We start from the raw sequence: 18,805 nt of genomic DNA on the forward strand, positions 1-18,805 counted from the left end.
GATTTCGAAAATTTAATTTTGATCATAATTTTTATATTTTTAATTTTCAGAGCTTGTTTTTAATCCAAATATAACATATTTATATGTTTTTGGAATCAGAAAATGATGGAGAATAAGATGAACGTAAATTTGGATCGTTTTATAAAAAAAATTTTTTTTTTACAATTTTCAGATTTTTAATGACCAAAGTCATGAATTAAATTTTAAGCCACCAAGCTGAAATGCTATACCGAAGTCCGGGCTTCGTCGGAGATTACTTGACCAAAATTTCAACCAATTTGGTTGAAAAATGAGAGCGTGACAGTGCCGCCTCAACTTTCACGAAAAGCCGGATATGACGTCATCAAAGACATTTATCAAAAAAATGAAAAAAAGTCTGAGGATATCATTCCCAGGAACTCTCATGTCAAATTTCATAAAGATCGGTCCAGTAGTTTTCTCTGAATCGCTCTACACACACACACAGACAGACAGACAGACACACATACACCACGACCCTCGTCTCGATTCCCCCCTCTATGTTAAAACATTTAGTCAAAACTTGACTAAATGTAAAAAGAAGTCATCGGCTAGACAACATATAGATAGTCTCGGCTAACCATACCCGAACACCGAGGCGGGTCACGCTCGTCTCTGCGAACATTATATACATAGAGAATACCACATGGCTTGCTGTGTCGTACCAGATTTACACGAGTTGGATTTTTTAAATATTGAACTGCGAGCGAAAGCGAGCTGTTCACTATTTGAAAAAGCAACGAGTGTAAATCTGGTACGACACAGCAAGCCATGTAGTATTCTGTTTATCCTACAAACTGTACTTACGTGTATTTTAATGAAAATCTCCTGCAGTCGAGGCAGCTAACTTGAAGACGCTTGTTTTGGAACCTAGATCTCTTCTAAAGCCTCGTGCAATCTATTACGTCAAAGTAAAGAAACGTCACTCTGAAAGTGTGGCGTGACGTGTTAGTTCTAAAAATTCATCGAGGGTAATTAGCGAGCGCAATTTTTGTTTCTATAATGACGTTTGTCTCGGTGACTTTGGCATCATAAGCAGTGCAAAAACAGGTCCCTGCCAGACTTGCTTGACATGACCTCATTTACATGATATACACACGTGTGATTTAAACGATTATTATCTCACGAGTGTCTCTCTCAGGTATGTAGGATAAAACCTATTCTCTTTAATTCTGAGCGGGTTTTTACATTAAACAGAAAACGCCAGGACGGCGTCAGTTGACAGTTTCTGATCTCAATCTATTTTTTGATCAAGTGGTGGCTTGAAAAAATCAATTCACAGTGATTGCAGAATTGATGGCTCAGATCGATCTTTGGTTGTGAAACCCCATGGCGTGACCCTCCCGGTTCTACGGTCAGGACTCTCGTGGGAAATTAATTGCTTCTCAAGCCTATAAACGGTTCGTTATCAGGAGCTGGCAATCAGTGCCGCTATTCTGGTGTTTGCACTTTGCCTTTTATTGACTTAAAGGCACTAGTACAGCCCAAGAAAATGGATCGAAATAGTAACTGAGAGTGTTTACTACGAGTTTCCTAGCAATCCGAGCAAAATAGTAACTGAAAGTGTTAACTATGAATTTTCCGGGAAAATGGAGCGAAATAATAGAGTGTTTATTGTGCGATTCATAGAAAAGCGAAATAGTAACTGATAGTGTTTACTGTGAGTTTTCCAGAAATAGGAGCGAAATAGTAACTGAGTGTGTTTACTATACAAATGTTACGGTTTTTGCGAAACCATCGATATCTCAGCAAGAGAGGAATTACCAAAGTGTTAATGTAGGACCAATGAGGACTTGAAAGGCAAGTGATTGGTAGCCTGACGTAGGATAAGGACTGTGGTCCACTGGCACGGTAGTGTGAAAGGAATTTAAATCCCACTCGGTAACAGAAAACACCATCATTATCATGCATGACTTCCAATATCGGCCAGTTTGGAGGACCAAGCTTCTGACGTTGTGTGTGTGTGTGGGGGGTGGGGGTGGAGGTGGGAGGAGGGAGGAGGGCCGAGTCGGCTCTCCTCCTGTCTTTTAAACTTACAACTCCCCCCCCCCAACCCCTTCAGTGTTCTGTATCTGTGATGTGGATGATTGGTGGTGGTGTGTGTGTGTGGGGGGGGGAGAGAGGCATATGCGTATATATATGCAGACAGAATATTTGTGCATACATTTCAATTCACAATACACAAATATACAATGGCGTTGCATGCATCCCCCCCCCCACTCCCACACTTTATTTAATTGTATCTGCACCCCGGTTTTAATAAAATATGATTTCATTACGCCAGAGCAATGTCTCACACAACATACACCCAATGACGCATGCCTGCGTGCCTTTAAAGTCACTGTTCGATAGACTTTATTGCACTTTTTGGCTTTTCCTTTTCGCCATTGCTTTCCGTGCTCACTACTGGGATACCGTGTTACTGCTACGACCTCCTCTGAACGACCCTGCACTCTGAGGGATTGACACAGCAGTGTAATCTGGTGCAGTCTTGTTCTCAGTTCCTTTTGATCCATTTCTGGAAGCTCATAACCGCGGTGAACGTGGTTTAATGCCGTTGTGTCAGGATATTGTTTCAACTCTGCTGCTGCTTTGGTGTGCGAGAAACTGCTCTTTCTTTCGTCGTTGAAAACGAACAGCTCTCTGGTATAAGGGATAAGATATGAGGATTTTTTTAACGGTGCATGAAATGTTTGAATTAGACATTTCAACAAAACCATAAACGGTTGTGATATTAAGAGATTACAGGTGTTGCTGAGTTTCAAACTTTAAAGGATAAGATACAACCGAGCTGCTATACTTTTCAGGCGGATCGAGGCAGATGATGTCTTCTTTCTGTTTGTCTTGGTGTGATTTCAAACAGTAGACAACGTTCCTAAAAAATCCGGGAAACTGAGAAGTCAGCATTGAAAGGAATCCGAAGGCAGGACTGAGTCTTACACGAGCAATGTTGACAACGGCGTTAAAAATGCTGCAAAATCTATTTTATATGTATTCGTTGGACTGCATCATTCTGCCGCAACAGCTTAGTGCGATGCGATGGTGCACGCAAGAGAGACCACCCATGTCATAACCAAACCATATCTTCACACGTGGATATATCATGTAAACGAGGTCGGGTCAAGCTATAACCTGGCAGAGACTAAATCTTTGAACAGGCTCAAGGAATTCAAGGTCTGCACAGTTCAGGTTTGCGTTCTTGAAGTGTACGACAAACGGTCAAAAAGGATGACAGCAACCATGATGAATGCGTCCACAACTGACAAGGTTCAAAATAAACTTGTGATGTTCCAGAACCGACCCTACACAGTATTGTCAGAGGGAGGGGTTTTCACCAGGAAACACCCGTAAGTGATTTTTACTTGTTTGAGTAATATTTTTGATTTTGTTTCAGAATTTAAAAGAGCGTTTTACCATTCTAAAGAAACATTTTTATGTAAGAAATAAGTATCTAGGTACGCTCACAGTCGGTGAAAACCTACTGTCCGTCTAGAAAGTTTGATAATTCGACGGGCTTAAACTCGCCAGTGCATGCAACAGAAGTGTACTTTTCCGTGATAATTGTAGATGTGGAGACAAGACCCGACTACCTGACAAGCCCCCACCCACCCCAGCTCTACTTACTGATACTTCAGCAGTAATCCGTGTTACTCTTCACAATAGACCCTCAACCCTACTATCACATGCGTTTCCTCATAACACATTGCTAGTTCTTGTAGGCAAGCTTGCTTCGGGTGCATGAACACTCCGCGCACTTTCCCAATTTTGAAGCTTCCGCGCATGTGAAACTCCCGCGCGTGGTGTATATGTAAGATGCGCGCGTGTTTTAGCAAAATGTGATGTGAAACTAGCGCGCGTGTCTTTGCTCGGTCAAATGTGAGACATTGAGACATTAACAACTGACACTTGTATATCCATGAAAACTGACACTGTATATCTATATATTGAACACGTCTTTATTACACAGACAAGTCGATAAAAACGAATGAAGACTTAAACCATGCGTATAAGAATATTTTGTTCACTTATTATATAACAGAAATTACAGAAATTTCGGGTGTCTGGTATCACAGTCACAGAGACTGCAGCAAAGGTACAAGAGGGGGGAAGTCACAGCATGGCCGGCAAATTTTTCCAGGCCATGGACTTGACGTATTCCTTCCTGTCGGTGCACGCGCGCAAGTTGTATGAGCCGAACCAGTAATTCGTGCGCGGAAGTTACAACCCGATATTGCGCGGAGCATACATGTATTTTACAAGCGCGGAATTTACATATGCGCGGAAATTACCGGCTGCGCTTGCTTCAACACCTGGGCTTGGGTCACTGAAGGGGAACAATTACAGAGAAGACTTGTGTCAATCTAGCAGTATATGTATTATCAGGGGCAGGGGCTTGTGAAGTAATAATATAGGTGTTTGCACAGAGGTGGTCTTGTCATTGTGGTTGTTGTGTGGGAGTAGTAGTGTTGGCTTTGAGAGAGTGTGATTATTGAGTTTTAGAAGTGCTACCTTGTTCTAAACCTACAATGTTATGAGAGAAGCGGTGTTTCAGAGTTGTTCTCAATATAGTTCAACTCTTTTGTGAGATTCTAACCTGTGTACAGCTGTGATGTGTTGGTTGTGATTCACTTCGGCAATCAGTTATTGACGGAATACAGAAGGAAGAGCTGAAGACAAATTGGAAGCATTTTGTTCTTATAGACAGGCCTTAGCAGATGACAGCCTGCACGAATCTGATGTCTGTTTCAGGGTTCCTTTAGCCAAGACAGGCGCTGATTTTCTTTGTGATACATAAGTTGTAACAGGAACACAACATTATTTTATCTAATGTGTTTGTTTGTTTTTAGAAGAGGGGAATCTAGGTTTTTGTGTGTGTAGCGTATTGGTTTAGTTTTGGTTAATTGTTTTGTATTATTTAATTGTGTCTTTATTTAGCAAACTCATGACAGTATGCTCAATACATGACTGAAGCTGAAGCTTTGCGTGCTTTGTATTGTTGGCCTTTAGCCGAGTGTAGACGCAGTCTTGAAAGCTTTGATCAGCAGACAACAACTTAGTACTGAGTCCCCAGAACTCGTATCACCAGTATCGGGACACCTGATACAGTGCCAGCATGCTCTGTTGGAATGTTTTATTCGGAGAGTTGTGCCTCGGCAATTGTGGGTAAAGTTGTAATTAGCATGTACTGTAGTCAACTCCCCACCATGGCAGTACAAGTGTTCACGCTATGGCGCTTATTAATGGCATAATCGGTATTGAAATCTGGAATGAAACTAGCAATTTGCGGGTTTATAAAGACATAACCTGAGTCGTTTTGGGGTCGCTCTAATGTGTCTTTTGCGAAAAAAGAATATGAACAAGAACTCCAATACCCGGTTTTTGAGTAAAGTGTTCAGAACTGTGCGGTGCTCTTTGTAATGAACATGTGCATAGTAGAGCCGAGTTGCTTTGATTTTCTCCTTGATTAAATGCCTCGGGGGGGGGGGGGGGGACATACTAAACTGAGAAACCCTGCACTAAACTACTTTATAACTGTTGGAGTCAGTGGTCCTGGATGTGCAGTGGCTTTTCGATACTGAACATCATTCAAGTAAACAATACAACGAAGCTAAGGGAGGAGGGGGAGGGGGGCAACATTTTACACCTAATTCAGGAGAAAAAAGGCGGATGTTTACGGCTTCTAGTTTTCTTATTGAGTTTTCTTATTGTTGTATTTTTTGTTGTAACTTTTCAGGGGCTTAGTAAAATATTACAGAAGTTCTTCTGAATGTTATTGGGATTTTCTTGGGTACAAAAGTAGACGACGAGTAAATAGCTTCACTGCCTTCGTGTGTCCACTTAATATGATCGATACCAATGGTATGTGAATCGATCGAGGGGGTATCCACAAGTAGCTTTTTGAGGACCGCTAACAATCGGATGAGACACTTGGCTGATCGATCAAGTCTTATGACCGCGAAGGAGAGTGGTGTCTTGTCGTGGACGTTGCAGCAATTGTGTAAGACGTCCAAGCGCACTAGTTTGTAAAAGCTGTGTCGATTCTACGGCCCTCTTTGTCGGTATTTCAGAAGTCTGTGCCACAAAGTGATTGTTTACCTGTGCATTTTGAATCTGCACGCACAATTGGACGATAGAGATACGGACCCTTGCTTTATTTTATCGATTGCTTTTACCTTTGTGGTGATGTTACTTTGTGACAAGCGAGTATCATTATCACGCAACACAATTGATTTTTTGTTAGAGCTTTCGTGGAATAGTCGACGTTCCTTGACGACATGGTTACACAAACGTGTATGCCGACCCAGTGATGATTGTTCCTTTTGTCTTCTTGTGGCAGTTTCACAAACTATAAATGGAGTAGCTCGTTTCAGTAATCAGCCCTTCTATCGCGTACCTCTACAACGAACAAGTAATATAGCTGCCTTAGGAGGGGGAGAACCACTCAGTTATGGTTTAAGTAAAACCTGTATGTTTCTCAACATGTGACTATTTTGTATGACAAGTCATGCCTGACTTCTAAAGCTACCAGACAGACAGTAAGATAGTCTATTCAGAAACAGCAGCTAAAGCAAAAGATTATTCAGAGCCAGCAGACCCAGCTGGCTAGTATGTCTCTAACTGACTCGAAAGTAAACACAGTTATGCAAAGCCAGAGAGGGTGAAACGGCAGAACCGTGGCTAACAGAGCTGTGTTATGGTTTTTATGACATTTGAAAGCAGACACAATTTGAAACGAACGAAACTATCTCAGTTGTCTACACAATCTGAGCTGCTGACATGTCTCTAATTAGCTGACTCTTAAAAATTAATACGTTAAGCAGAGTCAGCCGGGTAGAATGAACTAGCAGAACGGCGATTAGCAGCACTGGGATGTGTCCTGAAAGTAATTGGAAGAAGAATGATTGTGAAACGAACGAAACTTTCTCGGTTGTCCACAGTGAAAAACAGAATGATGGAGAAGTTGCTAGCACTGCAGGCCACCCAGCAAGGTGTTGAATGAAACCTGTCTTGTACCAGAGACCCTTAACTCTGACACAATCTTCACCCTTTCAGGAACGGTATTGAGGAGCCGACATAACAACAAATAACATGGCTTTAGCAGCTAACTGTCTGATAGCTAGCTGGCTCTAAATCCTGATTTTATATGGTATTCACGACTCCATGTTATAATGCCGTTAGCTATCAACAAGTTTGTTACCTAGCTCTTCCCATCCCTCGCGGCCACCTCCGTCTAGTTGTCGTTCGACGGACTCACCGGAATCTTCAGTGCAGTTCTTTCCAATGTCTGTGCATGTGAACAAACTGCGTCGGGAGTTTCACAATACTATGAGAATGTTGGAGGACAAACGAGGTGTTATCATCCATTCTATGTGAGTATTTGTGCGGGTAACTTTGATTTTGTTTTGTGCAGGACATTTGCTGAATTATGATTTCTTTTCAACAATGAGTATCAGTTATATTGGGACTTATCGACATCCAGTCTGCTACAAACAGTCACGGCTGGACTGTGGCACAGGCTTCAGCGATAATTCAGCGATAATTCAGTGTTGTTTTGTTGAGTTGCATTTTTGACTCACATGCGAAGCAAAAGTGAGTCTATGTACTCACCCGAGTCGTCCGTCCGTCCGTCCCCCCCGTCCGTCCGGTCGTCCGGCCGGCCGTCCGGAAAACTTTAACGTTGGATATTTCTTGGACACTATTCAGTCTATCAGTACCAAATTTGGCAAGATGGTGTATGATGACAAGGCCCCAAAAAACGTACATAGCATCTTGACCTTGCTTCAAGGTCAAGGTCGTAGGGGCCATAAATGTTGTCTAAAAAACAGCTATTTTTCACATTTTTCCCATTTTCTCTGAAGTTTTTGAGATTCAATACCTCACCTATATATGATATATAGGGCAAAGTAAGCCCCATCTTTTGATACCAGTTTGGTTTACCTTGCTTCAAGGTCAAGGTCACAGGAGCTCTTCAAAGTTGGATTGTATACATATTTTGAAGTGACCTTGACCCTGAACTATGGAAGATAACTGTTTCAAACTTAAAAATTATGTGGGGCACATGTTATGCTTTCATCATGAGACACATTTGGTCACATATGATCAAGGTCAAGGTCACTTTGACCCTTATGAAATGTGACCAAAATAAGGTAGTGAACCACTAAAAGTGACCATATCTCATGGTAGAAAGAGCCAATAAGCACCATTGTACTTCCTATGTCTTGAATTAACAGCTTTGTGTTGCATGACCTTGGATGTATTTTGGTAGGAAAAATGTGTAAAGCAGTTCTTAGTGTATGTCATTGCTAGGTTTAGTTATTTGACCTTGACCCTGAACGTCAAGGTCATGTCAAGGTCAAGCATGTGAGTCGTATGGGCTTTGCCCTTCTTTTTTGTCTAAAATATGGCCCCCAACTGGTTCGAGAGGCACTCATGCATACGATTGTGGCACTATAGCTACAAGGGTCGAACGCGACCATTTCCTGACGTAACAAACACTGAATACAGAATACAGAATACAGAATACAGTATTTATTGAGCCAAGTGACATTAAAAAAACATTTAAAGCACAAGGAATTTAGCGTAGTGTTGGTAAAATCACGCACACACACACACCCACACACACACTGACACACACACACACACGCCCACACATTCACTGACATACACACCAACACACACACGCCCACACTACAGCAGTCACGATCACACCATCACACACAGGGCAGACATGAGGTAAAACAAATGACAATCATCTATTAAAATAAAAAGTACAAAGAGTGGTCTAAGATGCTGGTGGAAGGGTCTACACAGAATACAATTTTATAATCTAATGCATAGTTAGAACTAGCCCATCCCCTCCACCCACCCACTCATGAATGACTAAAATAATGCAGCTAAAAATATAGAAAAAAATAAAAATCACACATCAAAGTCCCACTCAACCCCCCTCCCCCTCCCCACCACCACCACCACCACCACCTAACACTGAGTCACAGGATGTGGTGAGCTCACCGCCAGCAGGATCACCGACTGCGAAGCTGCCCAACTGAGGGATGGGATGCGTTAAGGGAGGAAACAGCTTGGGGGAAGAAAGAGGTCTGGAGACGTCGAGTGCGTGCCACCAGGGATCGGAATCGACGACCTGAGGGCAGGCGCTCGAAGAGGGGATGGCCAGGGTGGGACTCGTCAGCCACAATTTTCTGGGCTCTGGACAGCATGCGCTTGGCATAGAGGGATGCTAGGGAGGGCAGCTCACAGCCGACGATCCTGCTAGCAGTGCGCTCCACACGCTCCAGCTTGTTCTTGAGCAGCTGGGAGGTGTTGCCGTACCACACTGTGATGGAGAATGTCAAGATGCTCTCCACCACGGCCCTATAGAACTGGACCAGGATGACCTGGCTGAGGCGGAACTTCTTGAGCTGGCGCAAGAAGTAGAGGCGTTGCCGCGCTCGCTTGACGATGGCGTCAACGTTATCATCCCAGCACAGGTCGTTGGAGATGGTGGTGCCTAAGAACTTGAAAAAGTCCACCATCTCGATGGGATCGCCGTTGATGATCAGTGGAGCCACAGGGCCTTTTTTCCTGCGAAAGTCCACCACCATCTCCTTGGTCTTGGTGGCGTTCAGCAGGAGATTGTTGTTGTCGCACCACGACACCAGACAGTCGACTGCTTGCTTTATTGAGTATCCTTGGCATTCGATGTCATTAATCCAACAAATAAGGGCCACAAAAAGTGCCCCTTATTTACAAAAATAAAAATAAGCCCAACAATTTGTGGGGCACATTTCCAGTTTGTGGACCACAAAATTCAGGCCAAAACAAAATGTGGGGCACAAAATGTCCGCTATAAAAATAAAGGCAAATAAAAGTAGTCCTTAAAAAAAATATGAAGCAAGTTTTTGTGGACCATAAAATTCGATTGATCACTTTCCCGAGAAGTCGGTTTTAAGACACAATATATCGCTCTTCCTTGGTGGAATACATGAGTAGTACCGCGGGATAAAAAAACATGGCGGCCGTCGTGACTGACATTGCTGTGATTGCAAAAAATCAAGTATTCGGCAGTTTAACACGTCCACCAGATTTGTGCCCTTATGTTGTTGGATTAATGACATCGAATGCCAAGGATAATTGAGTTAGCGCAACTTTCAGTTTCAGGCGTGTCACAATCAATTACAGCAACATGTTTTCTTTTGTTATGGTCTGCATCCCCCCCCCCCCCACCCTCCCCATCTCCACCTCCCTCCCTTTTTTGATCGCAATAAAACCTAGGTCTTAAAAAAGGGTCTTGAAGTGAAGGTTAATTTACAGTTGCTGGTAACAAGACAATGTGAGACCAGAGATGTTTTTAAGGGGTCTGAGAAATTCATATTCGAAGGGAGACCGGCACGGTTGGCCTAGTGGTAAGGCGTCCGCCCCGTGATCGGGAGGTCGTGGGTTCGAACCCCGGCCGGGTCATACCTAAGACTTTAAAATTGGCAATCTAGTGGCTGCTCCGCCTGGCGTCTGGCATTATGGGGTTAGTGCTAGGACTGGTTGGTCCGGTGTCAGAATAATGTGACTGGGTGAGACATGAAGCCTGTGCTGCGACTTCTGTCTTGTGTGTGGCGCACGTTATATGTCAAAGCAGCACCACCCTGATATGGCCCTTCGTGGTCGGCTGGGCGTTAAACAAACAAACAAAACAAATATTCGAAGGTCTTAACAAAGGGGTTCCACTGTACTAAATAGCGGGAATGCCCGCGGTTGTCTTTTGGTAGTGCCCAGCAAAGGTGTTAATGAAAACAGGTTGTCATAAGCTTTGAGTGTGCAGAGAAACATAAATCATTGCGGCCGTCCCCTTGCGCGTGATAAGCGGGTTTACTAAGTGTGTTGTTAAGTGCAGAGTCATGTTCAGCTGTCAACCGATGTATCGAAGGAGCTGCGGAGTGTGTGTAAACATTCGGTTGTGTTTGGCTCCAGTCAGGAAGAGAAAAACACAGACAAAAAATCTGTTTTAAGCCCTTTGCCGTACGGTTTTATGTTTAAACAAAAGTCTGAACTCGAAGTGGTGGGGAGAGCAGAGAGAGAGAAGAGAGGGAGAGAGAGGGGTGTGTGTGTGCCAGTGTGTGTGTCTGTGTCTGTCTGTCTGTCCGTGTCTCTGTGTGTTTGAGCGTGCCTTTCTCTGTGTGTATGTCATGCTGTCATTCCTTTTATATATCTGTGTGGTATCTCGTGTTCAGCCCTGTCCCCCTTTTGTTGATACTCACACACATACCACCGTCCATGTTTATGCCCTCTTTCTGTATACGTGATGATGTAGACAGTCTTTTACAAACTCTTACTATACATGCTATGCCATCCCTTCGTCTCTCTGTCTATCTCTGCCTGCCTGTCTCTCTGTCTCTCTGTCTCTGTCTCTGTCTCTCTCTCTGTCTCTCTCTCTCTCTCTCTCTCTCTCTCTCTCTCTCTCTCTCTCTCTCTCTCTCTCTCTCTCTCGTGTAAAGCTTGAGTATCCGAAATCAACGCTCACAAGTTTCGGTACGCACCAAACCAAACGACAAGAAACTGTCCTCTCTGTACAGCTGATAAAGAAGATGAACACCATGTTGTATTTTTATGTCCTTTCTATCAAGACCTTCGAGCAAAGTATTTGAAAATCTCGAACTCTAAGACGCTGCAACAACAACTTGTGTATTTCTGTGGCAATAATGAGGAAAATGTGATGAACAGCTTCAGCAGATTTGTGTTCTTCATGCTACAGAAGAGACGAACCCTTATAAATGAGGTTCAGTGACATGTCATCAGGGTTTTAATGTATTTGTTGAATTTTATGCGTTGAATTTTATGCGTGACTATAATTTATAACTGTGCAGATCTATACTATTGCTGTTATTTTAACCGATATTGTAAGGGGCTGTGGCCTTAGACAATTAAAGATTTGTTCTTGTTCTTGTTCTCTCTCTCTCTCTCTCTCTCTCTCTCTCTCTCTCTCTCTCTCTCTCTCTCTCTCTCTCTCTCTCTCTCTCTCTCTCTATCTCTCTCTCTCTCTCTCTCTCTCGCTCTCTCTCTCTCTCTCTCTCTCTCTCTCTCTCTCTCTCTCTCTCTCTCTCTCTCTCTCTCTCTCTCTCTCTCTCTCTCTCTCTCTCTCTCTCTCTCTCTCTCTCTCTTGCTCATATTCTTTTCTTCGTTTACATCCACCCTTTCCCTTCCCACTTTGCCTACGAAGATGAAAGTCTCAGTTGTGAAATGGTCACAGCTTTTATTCCTACTACCCTCCACCTGCCTGCAGCACTCACTGTGTTATGCAAACCTGCCTATCCTTGCCAGCAAAGAATAACAGTTGCCGTTCAGCTATGGAATAGAATGGTCACGCACAGCTGTGCACGTGATATCTGTTATTTTGCGCTTGCAGGTCTACGCCTGTCAACTACCATCGCACAGTGCAGAGTGTGTCACCCCCTGCCAAGATTCACAGGCCCAAAACCGCTGCAGCCATACTGGGGCGAATCTCAGAGTAAGTGTGGGTAGTTTGCTTTTGTTTGAAGTGCAAGGTAAGTTTATTGACCGTTTTATTACAGACAGAATGAAAGATTCATTCATGTTGATGGTTGCATGTTGATGGTTGTTATTGTCTATAAATAATGAAATGTTCCATAACCTTTCTGTTCTTTTTTAAATTTTTTCTTCTTGATTTTGTGAAGTTAGCAGCCATATCTGTTTCTTGCTTAAAATAATTGTTGAACTTGTTGCTGTTTTAGTAGAACTTGTTGGAGAAGTGGCAGCCGTAGTGATACATGCTACTGTCAATAGGAGATCTATAATAACCTATTAACATACTGATACAATGAAGCACAGAGATCAGGAATTTGATTGTGGTAATGTCTTTATGCATGTATTTTCTTGGTTGTTTTCAGTATACTTGAATTTGGTTTTGATTTTTGTTTTATACACACCAAATAATACAGCTTTTTTAAAACTTCAGTGAGATTAATACAGAGACAGAGTTGAGAACAGGAAATGTTGTATTGTAACAGGTGTGACAGAGTTCACCAGCTGGAGCACGAACCCACACGCTGTCACAACCTGGAGTCTCATCTTCCAACAAAACGAAGCAAGCCGCCCCCATGGCAGAAACATATGGAGGTATGCATGGCGGACTTGGATTTCTAGAGAAGCTTTAGGTTCAATAGTTACTGGCTTCTTTTGTTCTTGTTGTTCTTGCGAAGTGATTTTTTGACTCACATGCGAAGCAAAAGTGAGTCTATGTACTCACCCGAGTCATCCGTCCGTCCGTCCGGACGTCCGTCCGGACGTCCGTCCGTCCGGAAAACTTTAACGTTGGATATTTCTTGGACACTATTCAGTCTATCAGTACCAAATTTGGCAAGATGGTGTATGATGACAAGGCCCCAAAAAACATACATAGCATCTTGACCTTGCTTCAAGGTCAAGGTCGCAGGGGCCATAAATGTTGCCTAAAAAACAGCTATTTTTCACATTTTTCCCATTTTCTCTGAAGTTTTTGAGATTCAATACCTCACCTATATATGATATATAGGGCAAAGTAAGCCCCATCTTTTGATACCAGTTTGGTTTACCTTGCTTCAAGGTCAAGGTCACAGGAGCTCTTCAAAGTTGGATTGTATACATATTTTGAAGTGACCTTGACCCTGAACTATGGAAGATAACTGTTTCAAACTTAAAAATTATGTGGGGCACATGTTATGCTTTCATCATGAGACACATTTGTTCACATATGATCAAGGTCAAGGTCACTTTGACCCTTATGAAATGTGACCAAAATAAGGTAGTGAACCACTAAAAGTGACCATATCTCATGGCAGAAAGAGCCAATAAGCACCATTGTACTTCCTATGTCTTGAATTAACAGCTTTGTGTTGCATGACCTTGGATGACCTTGACCTTGGGTCAAGGTCACATGTATTTTGGTAGGAAAAATGTGTAAAGCATGTGAGTCGTATGGGCTTTGCCCTTCTTGTTGTTTTTGAGTCACTTGAGAAAAAGTGACTCTATGTAATCGGTCAGTGTTAGTCTGTCCGGCCGGCCGGCCGGCCGGCCGGCCGTCCGTAGACACCACCTTAACGTTGGACTTTTCTCGGAAACTATCAAAGCGATCCGGCTCATATTTTGTTTAGTCGTGACCTCCAATGACCTCTACACTTTAACGATGGTTTCGTTGACCTTTGACCTTTTTCAAGGTCACAGGTCAGCGTCAAAGGAAAAATTAGACATTTTATATCTTTGACAAAGTTCATCGGATGTGATTGAAACTTTGTAGGATTATTCTTTACATCAAAGTATTTACATCTGTAGCCTTTTACGAACGTTATCAGAAAAACAAGGGAGATAACTAGCCTTTTCTGTTCGGCAACACACAACTTAACGTTGGGCTTTTCTCGGAAACTATAAAAGTGACCGAGCTCAAATTTTATGTGAACGTGACTCCCAGTGACCTCTACACTTTGACGTCTGCTTTGGTGACCTTTGACCTTTTTTAAGGTCACAGGTATGTCTTGAAGGAAAAAAATTGAAATATCATATCTCTGAAACTATTCATCGGATTTGATTCAAACTTTATAGGATTATTCTTTACATCAAATTATTTACATCTGTATTGTGTTGTGAATAGCAATTTCTTCCTGTCCATCTGATGCCACATATAATATTCAGAACTGCGAAAGTGACTCGATCGAGCGTTTGCTCTTCTTGTTGTTTTCTTATTATTATTGTTTTCTTCTTCTTGGTGTTCTCATGTTATTCACATCCTGTTTTGTATGTTCACTTTTGGAATAGTTGGGTGGTGGGGGGGGGGGGGGGGGGGGGGGTGGAGGCAGGCAAAGGGTATGGGGTTGCGATGTGCTTGGTGGGGGGGGGGGGGGGGGGCAGAGACATACACAAACTCCCAGGGTGTGTACATGTATTTGTTCAATGCTAATTATTCCGTTTTTTACATTTAGTCAAGTTTTGACTAAATGTTTTAACATAGACAGGGAATCGAGACGAGGGTCATGGTGTGTGTGTGTGTTTGTATGTGTGTATAAAGTGATTCCGAGGAAACTACTGGACCAATCTTCATAAAACTTCACATAAGAGTTCCTGGGTATCATATCCCCAAATATTTTTTAATTTTTTGGATAGTCTTTGATGATGTCATATCCGGTTTTTTTGTGAAAGTTGAGGCAGCACTGTCACTCCCTCATTTTTCAACCAAATTGATTAAAATTTTGGAAGAACAATCTTCGACGAAGTCCGGACTATGGTATTGCAATTTTCAGCTCAAAATCTTAAAACAAATTTAATTAGTTTGCTTGTTTAAGTTGTCATTAAAATCAAATTTTTAGTAACAGATTAAACAATGACTGCATTATATTCCGCATCTTCTCCTGAATTCACAAATATATACATATGTCATGTTCACTCTAACAATGTGCTCAGAATGACAGAAAATAGGTTCAGTAAGTGCTATACGGTCGCATGCTTTGCGGAGACGAGGGTGATCCGTCTCGGTATTGTTAGCCAAGACTATCTAAATGTATCTCGTAGTCTTGGCGATGACTGGTTTGTGGTGTTGATCTTTTAGTTTGATACCGATTGACTAAATGTTTTTATATCTAAACAACGAAGTGACTGTGGTAAGATGAACAAAGTTAAAAAACAAAGGATTACTGTACTCACCAATACAAAGACGACACAAGACGATTACGAATTTTCGCTTCTGGAAGCTTCTTGTTACATTTAGTCAAGTTATGACTAAATGTTTTAACATAGAGGGGGGAATCGAGACGAGGGTCCTGGTGTATGTGTGTGTGTGTGTATGTGTGTGTGTGCGTGTGCGTGTAGAGCGATTCAGACCAAACTACTGGACCGATCTTTATGAAATTTGACATGAGAGTTCCTGGGTATGATATCCCCATCCGTTTTTTGACTCACATGCGAAGCAAAAGTGAGTCTATGTACTCACCCGAGTCGTCCGTCCGTCCGTCCGGAAAACTTTAACGTTGGATATTTCTTGGACACTATTCAGTCTATCAGTACCAAATTTGGCAAGATGGTGTATGATGACAAGGCCCCAAAAAACATACATAGCATCTTGACCTTGCTTCAAGGTCAAGGTCGCAGGGGCCATAAATGTTGCCTAAAAAACAGCTATTTTTTACATTTTTCCCATTTTCTCTGAAGTTTTTGAGATTCAATACCTCACCTATATATGATATATAGGGCAAAGTAAGCCCCATCTTTTGATACCAGTTTGGTTTACCTTGCTTCAAGGTCAAGGTCACAGGAGCTCTTCAAAGTTGGATTGTATACATATTTTGAAGTGACCTTGACCCTGAACTATGGAAGATAACTGTTTCAAACTTAAAAATTATGTGGGGCACATGTTATGCTTTCATCATGAGACACATTTGGTCACATATGATCAAGGTCAAGGTCACTTTGACCCTTATGAAATGTGACCAAAATAAGGTAGTGAACCACTAAAAGTGACCATATCTCATGGTAGAAAGAGCCAATAAGCACCATTGTACTTCCTATGTCTTGAATTAACAGCTTTGTGTTGGATGACCTTGGATGACCTTGACCTTGGGTCAAGGTCACATGTATTTTGGTAGGAAGAATGTGTAAAGCAGTTCTTAGTGTATGATGTCATTGCTAGGTTTAGTTATTTGACCATGTCAAGGTCAAGCATGTGAGTTGTATGGGCTTTGCCCTTCTTGTTTCATATTTTTTTATAAATATCTTTGATGACGTCATAGCCGGTTTTTCGTGAAAGTTGAGGCGGCACTGTCACGCCCTCATTTTTTAACCAAATTGGTTGAAATTTTGGTCAAGTAATGTTCGACGAAGCCCGGACTTCGGTATTGCATTTCAGTTTGGTGGCTTAAAATTTAATTCATGACTTTGGTCATTAAAAATCTGAAAATTGTAAAAAAAATGTTTTTTATAAAACCATCTAAATTGACGTTCATCTTATTCTCCATCATTTGCTGATTCCAAAAACATATAAATATGTTATATTGGGATTAAAAACAAGCTCTGAAAATTAAATATATAAAAATTATTATCAAAATTAAATTTTTGAAATCAATTTAAAAACACTTTCATCTTATTCCTTGTCGGTTCCTGATTCCAAAAACATATAGATATGATATGTTTGGATTGAAAACACGGTCAGAAAGTTAAAACGAAGAGAGGTACAGAAAAGCGTGCTATCCTTCTCAGCGCAACTACTACCCCGCTCTTCTTGTCAATTTCACTGCCTTTGCCATGAGCGGTGGACTGACGATGCTACGAGTATACGGTCTTGCTCCGTTGCATTGCGTTCAGTTTCATTCTGTGAGTTCGACAGCTACTTGACTAAATGTTGTATTTTCGCCTTACGCGACTTGTTTTTCTTTCTCTTCTGGTTATTGACTTTTTTCAATTTTCAATATCATCTTTATAATCTCAATACAATTGTATGTCTTTTTGTGCTGTGGGTGCATTGATCATTGTTAATAATGGTTGACATTTATTCACAGCAACCACTTGTACCATTTGTGGTTGGGCCTGGCTACATCTTGTCTCGCAGCAAAACCAAGTACGCCGTAACACTGAAGGATGAGTTTTTTGAGACAACACCGGAAGCAGAACAAAAGTAAGTTATTCAAGATTTGTACAGGATGTTATAGGAATTGAATGTGCAATTAGAGTTTATTTGAATGTTTGTGGAGTTGTTGTGCTTTGTGTGTACGTGTGTGTACTTTGTGTGTGAGTGTGTATGTGTGTGTGCTTTATGTGTGTGTGTGTGTGTGTGTGGGGGGGGGGGGGTACGGGTGTATGTGGGTGTGTGATTTGTATGTGTTGGTGTGTATGTGTGAGAGTATGCATGTGTGGTATGTGTTGGTGTGTATGTGAGAGAGAGAGAGGGGGGGGGGGAGAGAGAAAGAGAAAAAGAGATAGAGAGAGAGTTGCGTTCTTGCTCAAGTTAGCTTTTTTTAACAGGAACATTTAATCAAATATGTCACTATATATTCTGTTCAGATTTGACGGTTTAGTATCTTGAAATGGACAGAGACTGAACAGATCAGTATTTTACTTTTTTTCAGGAAAAAGCAAGGTGATGACGAAAGGTAAGCTATATGGCTTATTATATATGATTAAACGCAGATCAATGCAGACATAACAGACAGACATTGACAGACATACTGATTGTGAGACAGACAGTGAAGATAATCAGTTAAGATTATGCTTCATTAAGGAGGGTAAGTGTATTGCAAAACCAATATCTACAATAGATGATTTTTTTTTGAATTTATCTTTTAGATTTAAAAAAAACAAAAAAACATTTTACCACTATATCTCACCTCATAGAAGAGATGCATATGCTATCATGCCAAGAAGTAGCAAGAGCATCATTGTTTGAATACAGCCAAATATTAAAAGTCACTTTCACATTGACTAAATCAGACAGAGAGAAAGGGCATTGGGAAGAGAAAAAGATGAGGAGAGAGAGGTATTTCTATTTCGTGTTGCATGCCTGTACGTAATTTTGGAGAAAAAAAACACGCCAAATATGGGTTTCTTTATTCATGTATTTGTGTATATGTTTGCAGCCCTGAACTTCAACATTTTCAGTGGAGCACCATGTAGGTACATTTAACAAAACATATTTTACTTCTTTCATTCGACAGGGATTCCCTGACTGCTCAGCTGCAACAACAAATATCAGATCTCACGTTGTACCTGGAGGAAGAAAGACTGAATCACAGACAAACAAAGCAAAGGGTAGGTTAAGATTCAG

General features: G+C 41.7%; 1 protein-coding gene across 3 annotated transcripts in view; it reads left to right on the forward strand.

Moving 5' to 3' along the window:
• Window positions 1-18,805, forward strand: part of LOC138959591 (flagellum-associated coiled-coil domain-containing protein 1-like) — an 81,932-nt gene that overhangs the window by 12,696 nt on the left and 50,431 nt on the right. For 2 of the 3 annotated variants that reach the window (XR_011453752.1, XM_070331136.1), the window contains exons 3-7: window positions 12,413-12,514; window positions 13,035-13,143; window positions 17,544-17,659; window positions 18,111-18,134; window positions 18,696-18,789. Coding sequence is in view for 2 of the 3 variants with exons in the window: in XM_070331136.1 (XP_070187237.1) it covers window positions 12,413-12,514; window positions 13,035-13,143; window positions 17,544-17,659; window positions 18,111-18,134; window positions 18,696-18,789 (445 nt within the window). In the remaining variant the exon portion in view is untranslated. Of the gene's footprint in view, window positions 1-5,989; window positions 7,389-12,412; window positions 12,515-13,034; window positions 13,144-17,543; window positions 17,660-18,110; window positions 18,135-18,695; window positions 18,790-18,805 lie in introns of those variants that run through there. The other variant, XM_070331137.1, reaches the window with a different exon arrangement.

The sequence above is a fragment of the Littorina saxatilis genome, linkage group LG2 (genome assembly GCF_037325665.1).
Source record: "Littorina saxatilis isolate snail1 linkage group LG2, US_GU_Lsax_2.0, whole genome shotgun sequence".
Classification (NCBI taxonomy): Eukaryota; Metazoa; Mollusca; class Gastropoda; order Littorinimorpha; family Littorinidae; genus Littorina; species Littorina saxatilis.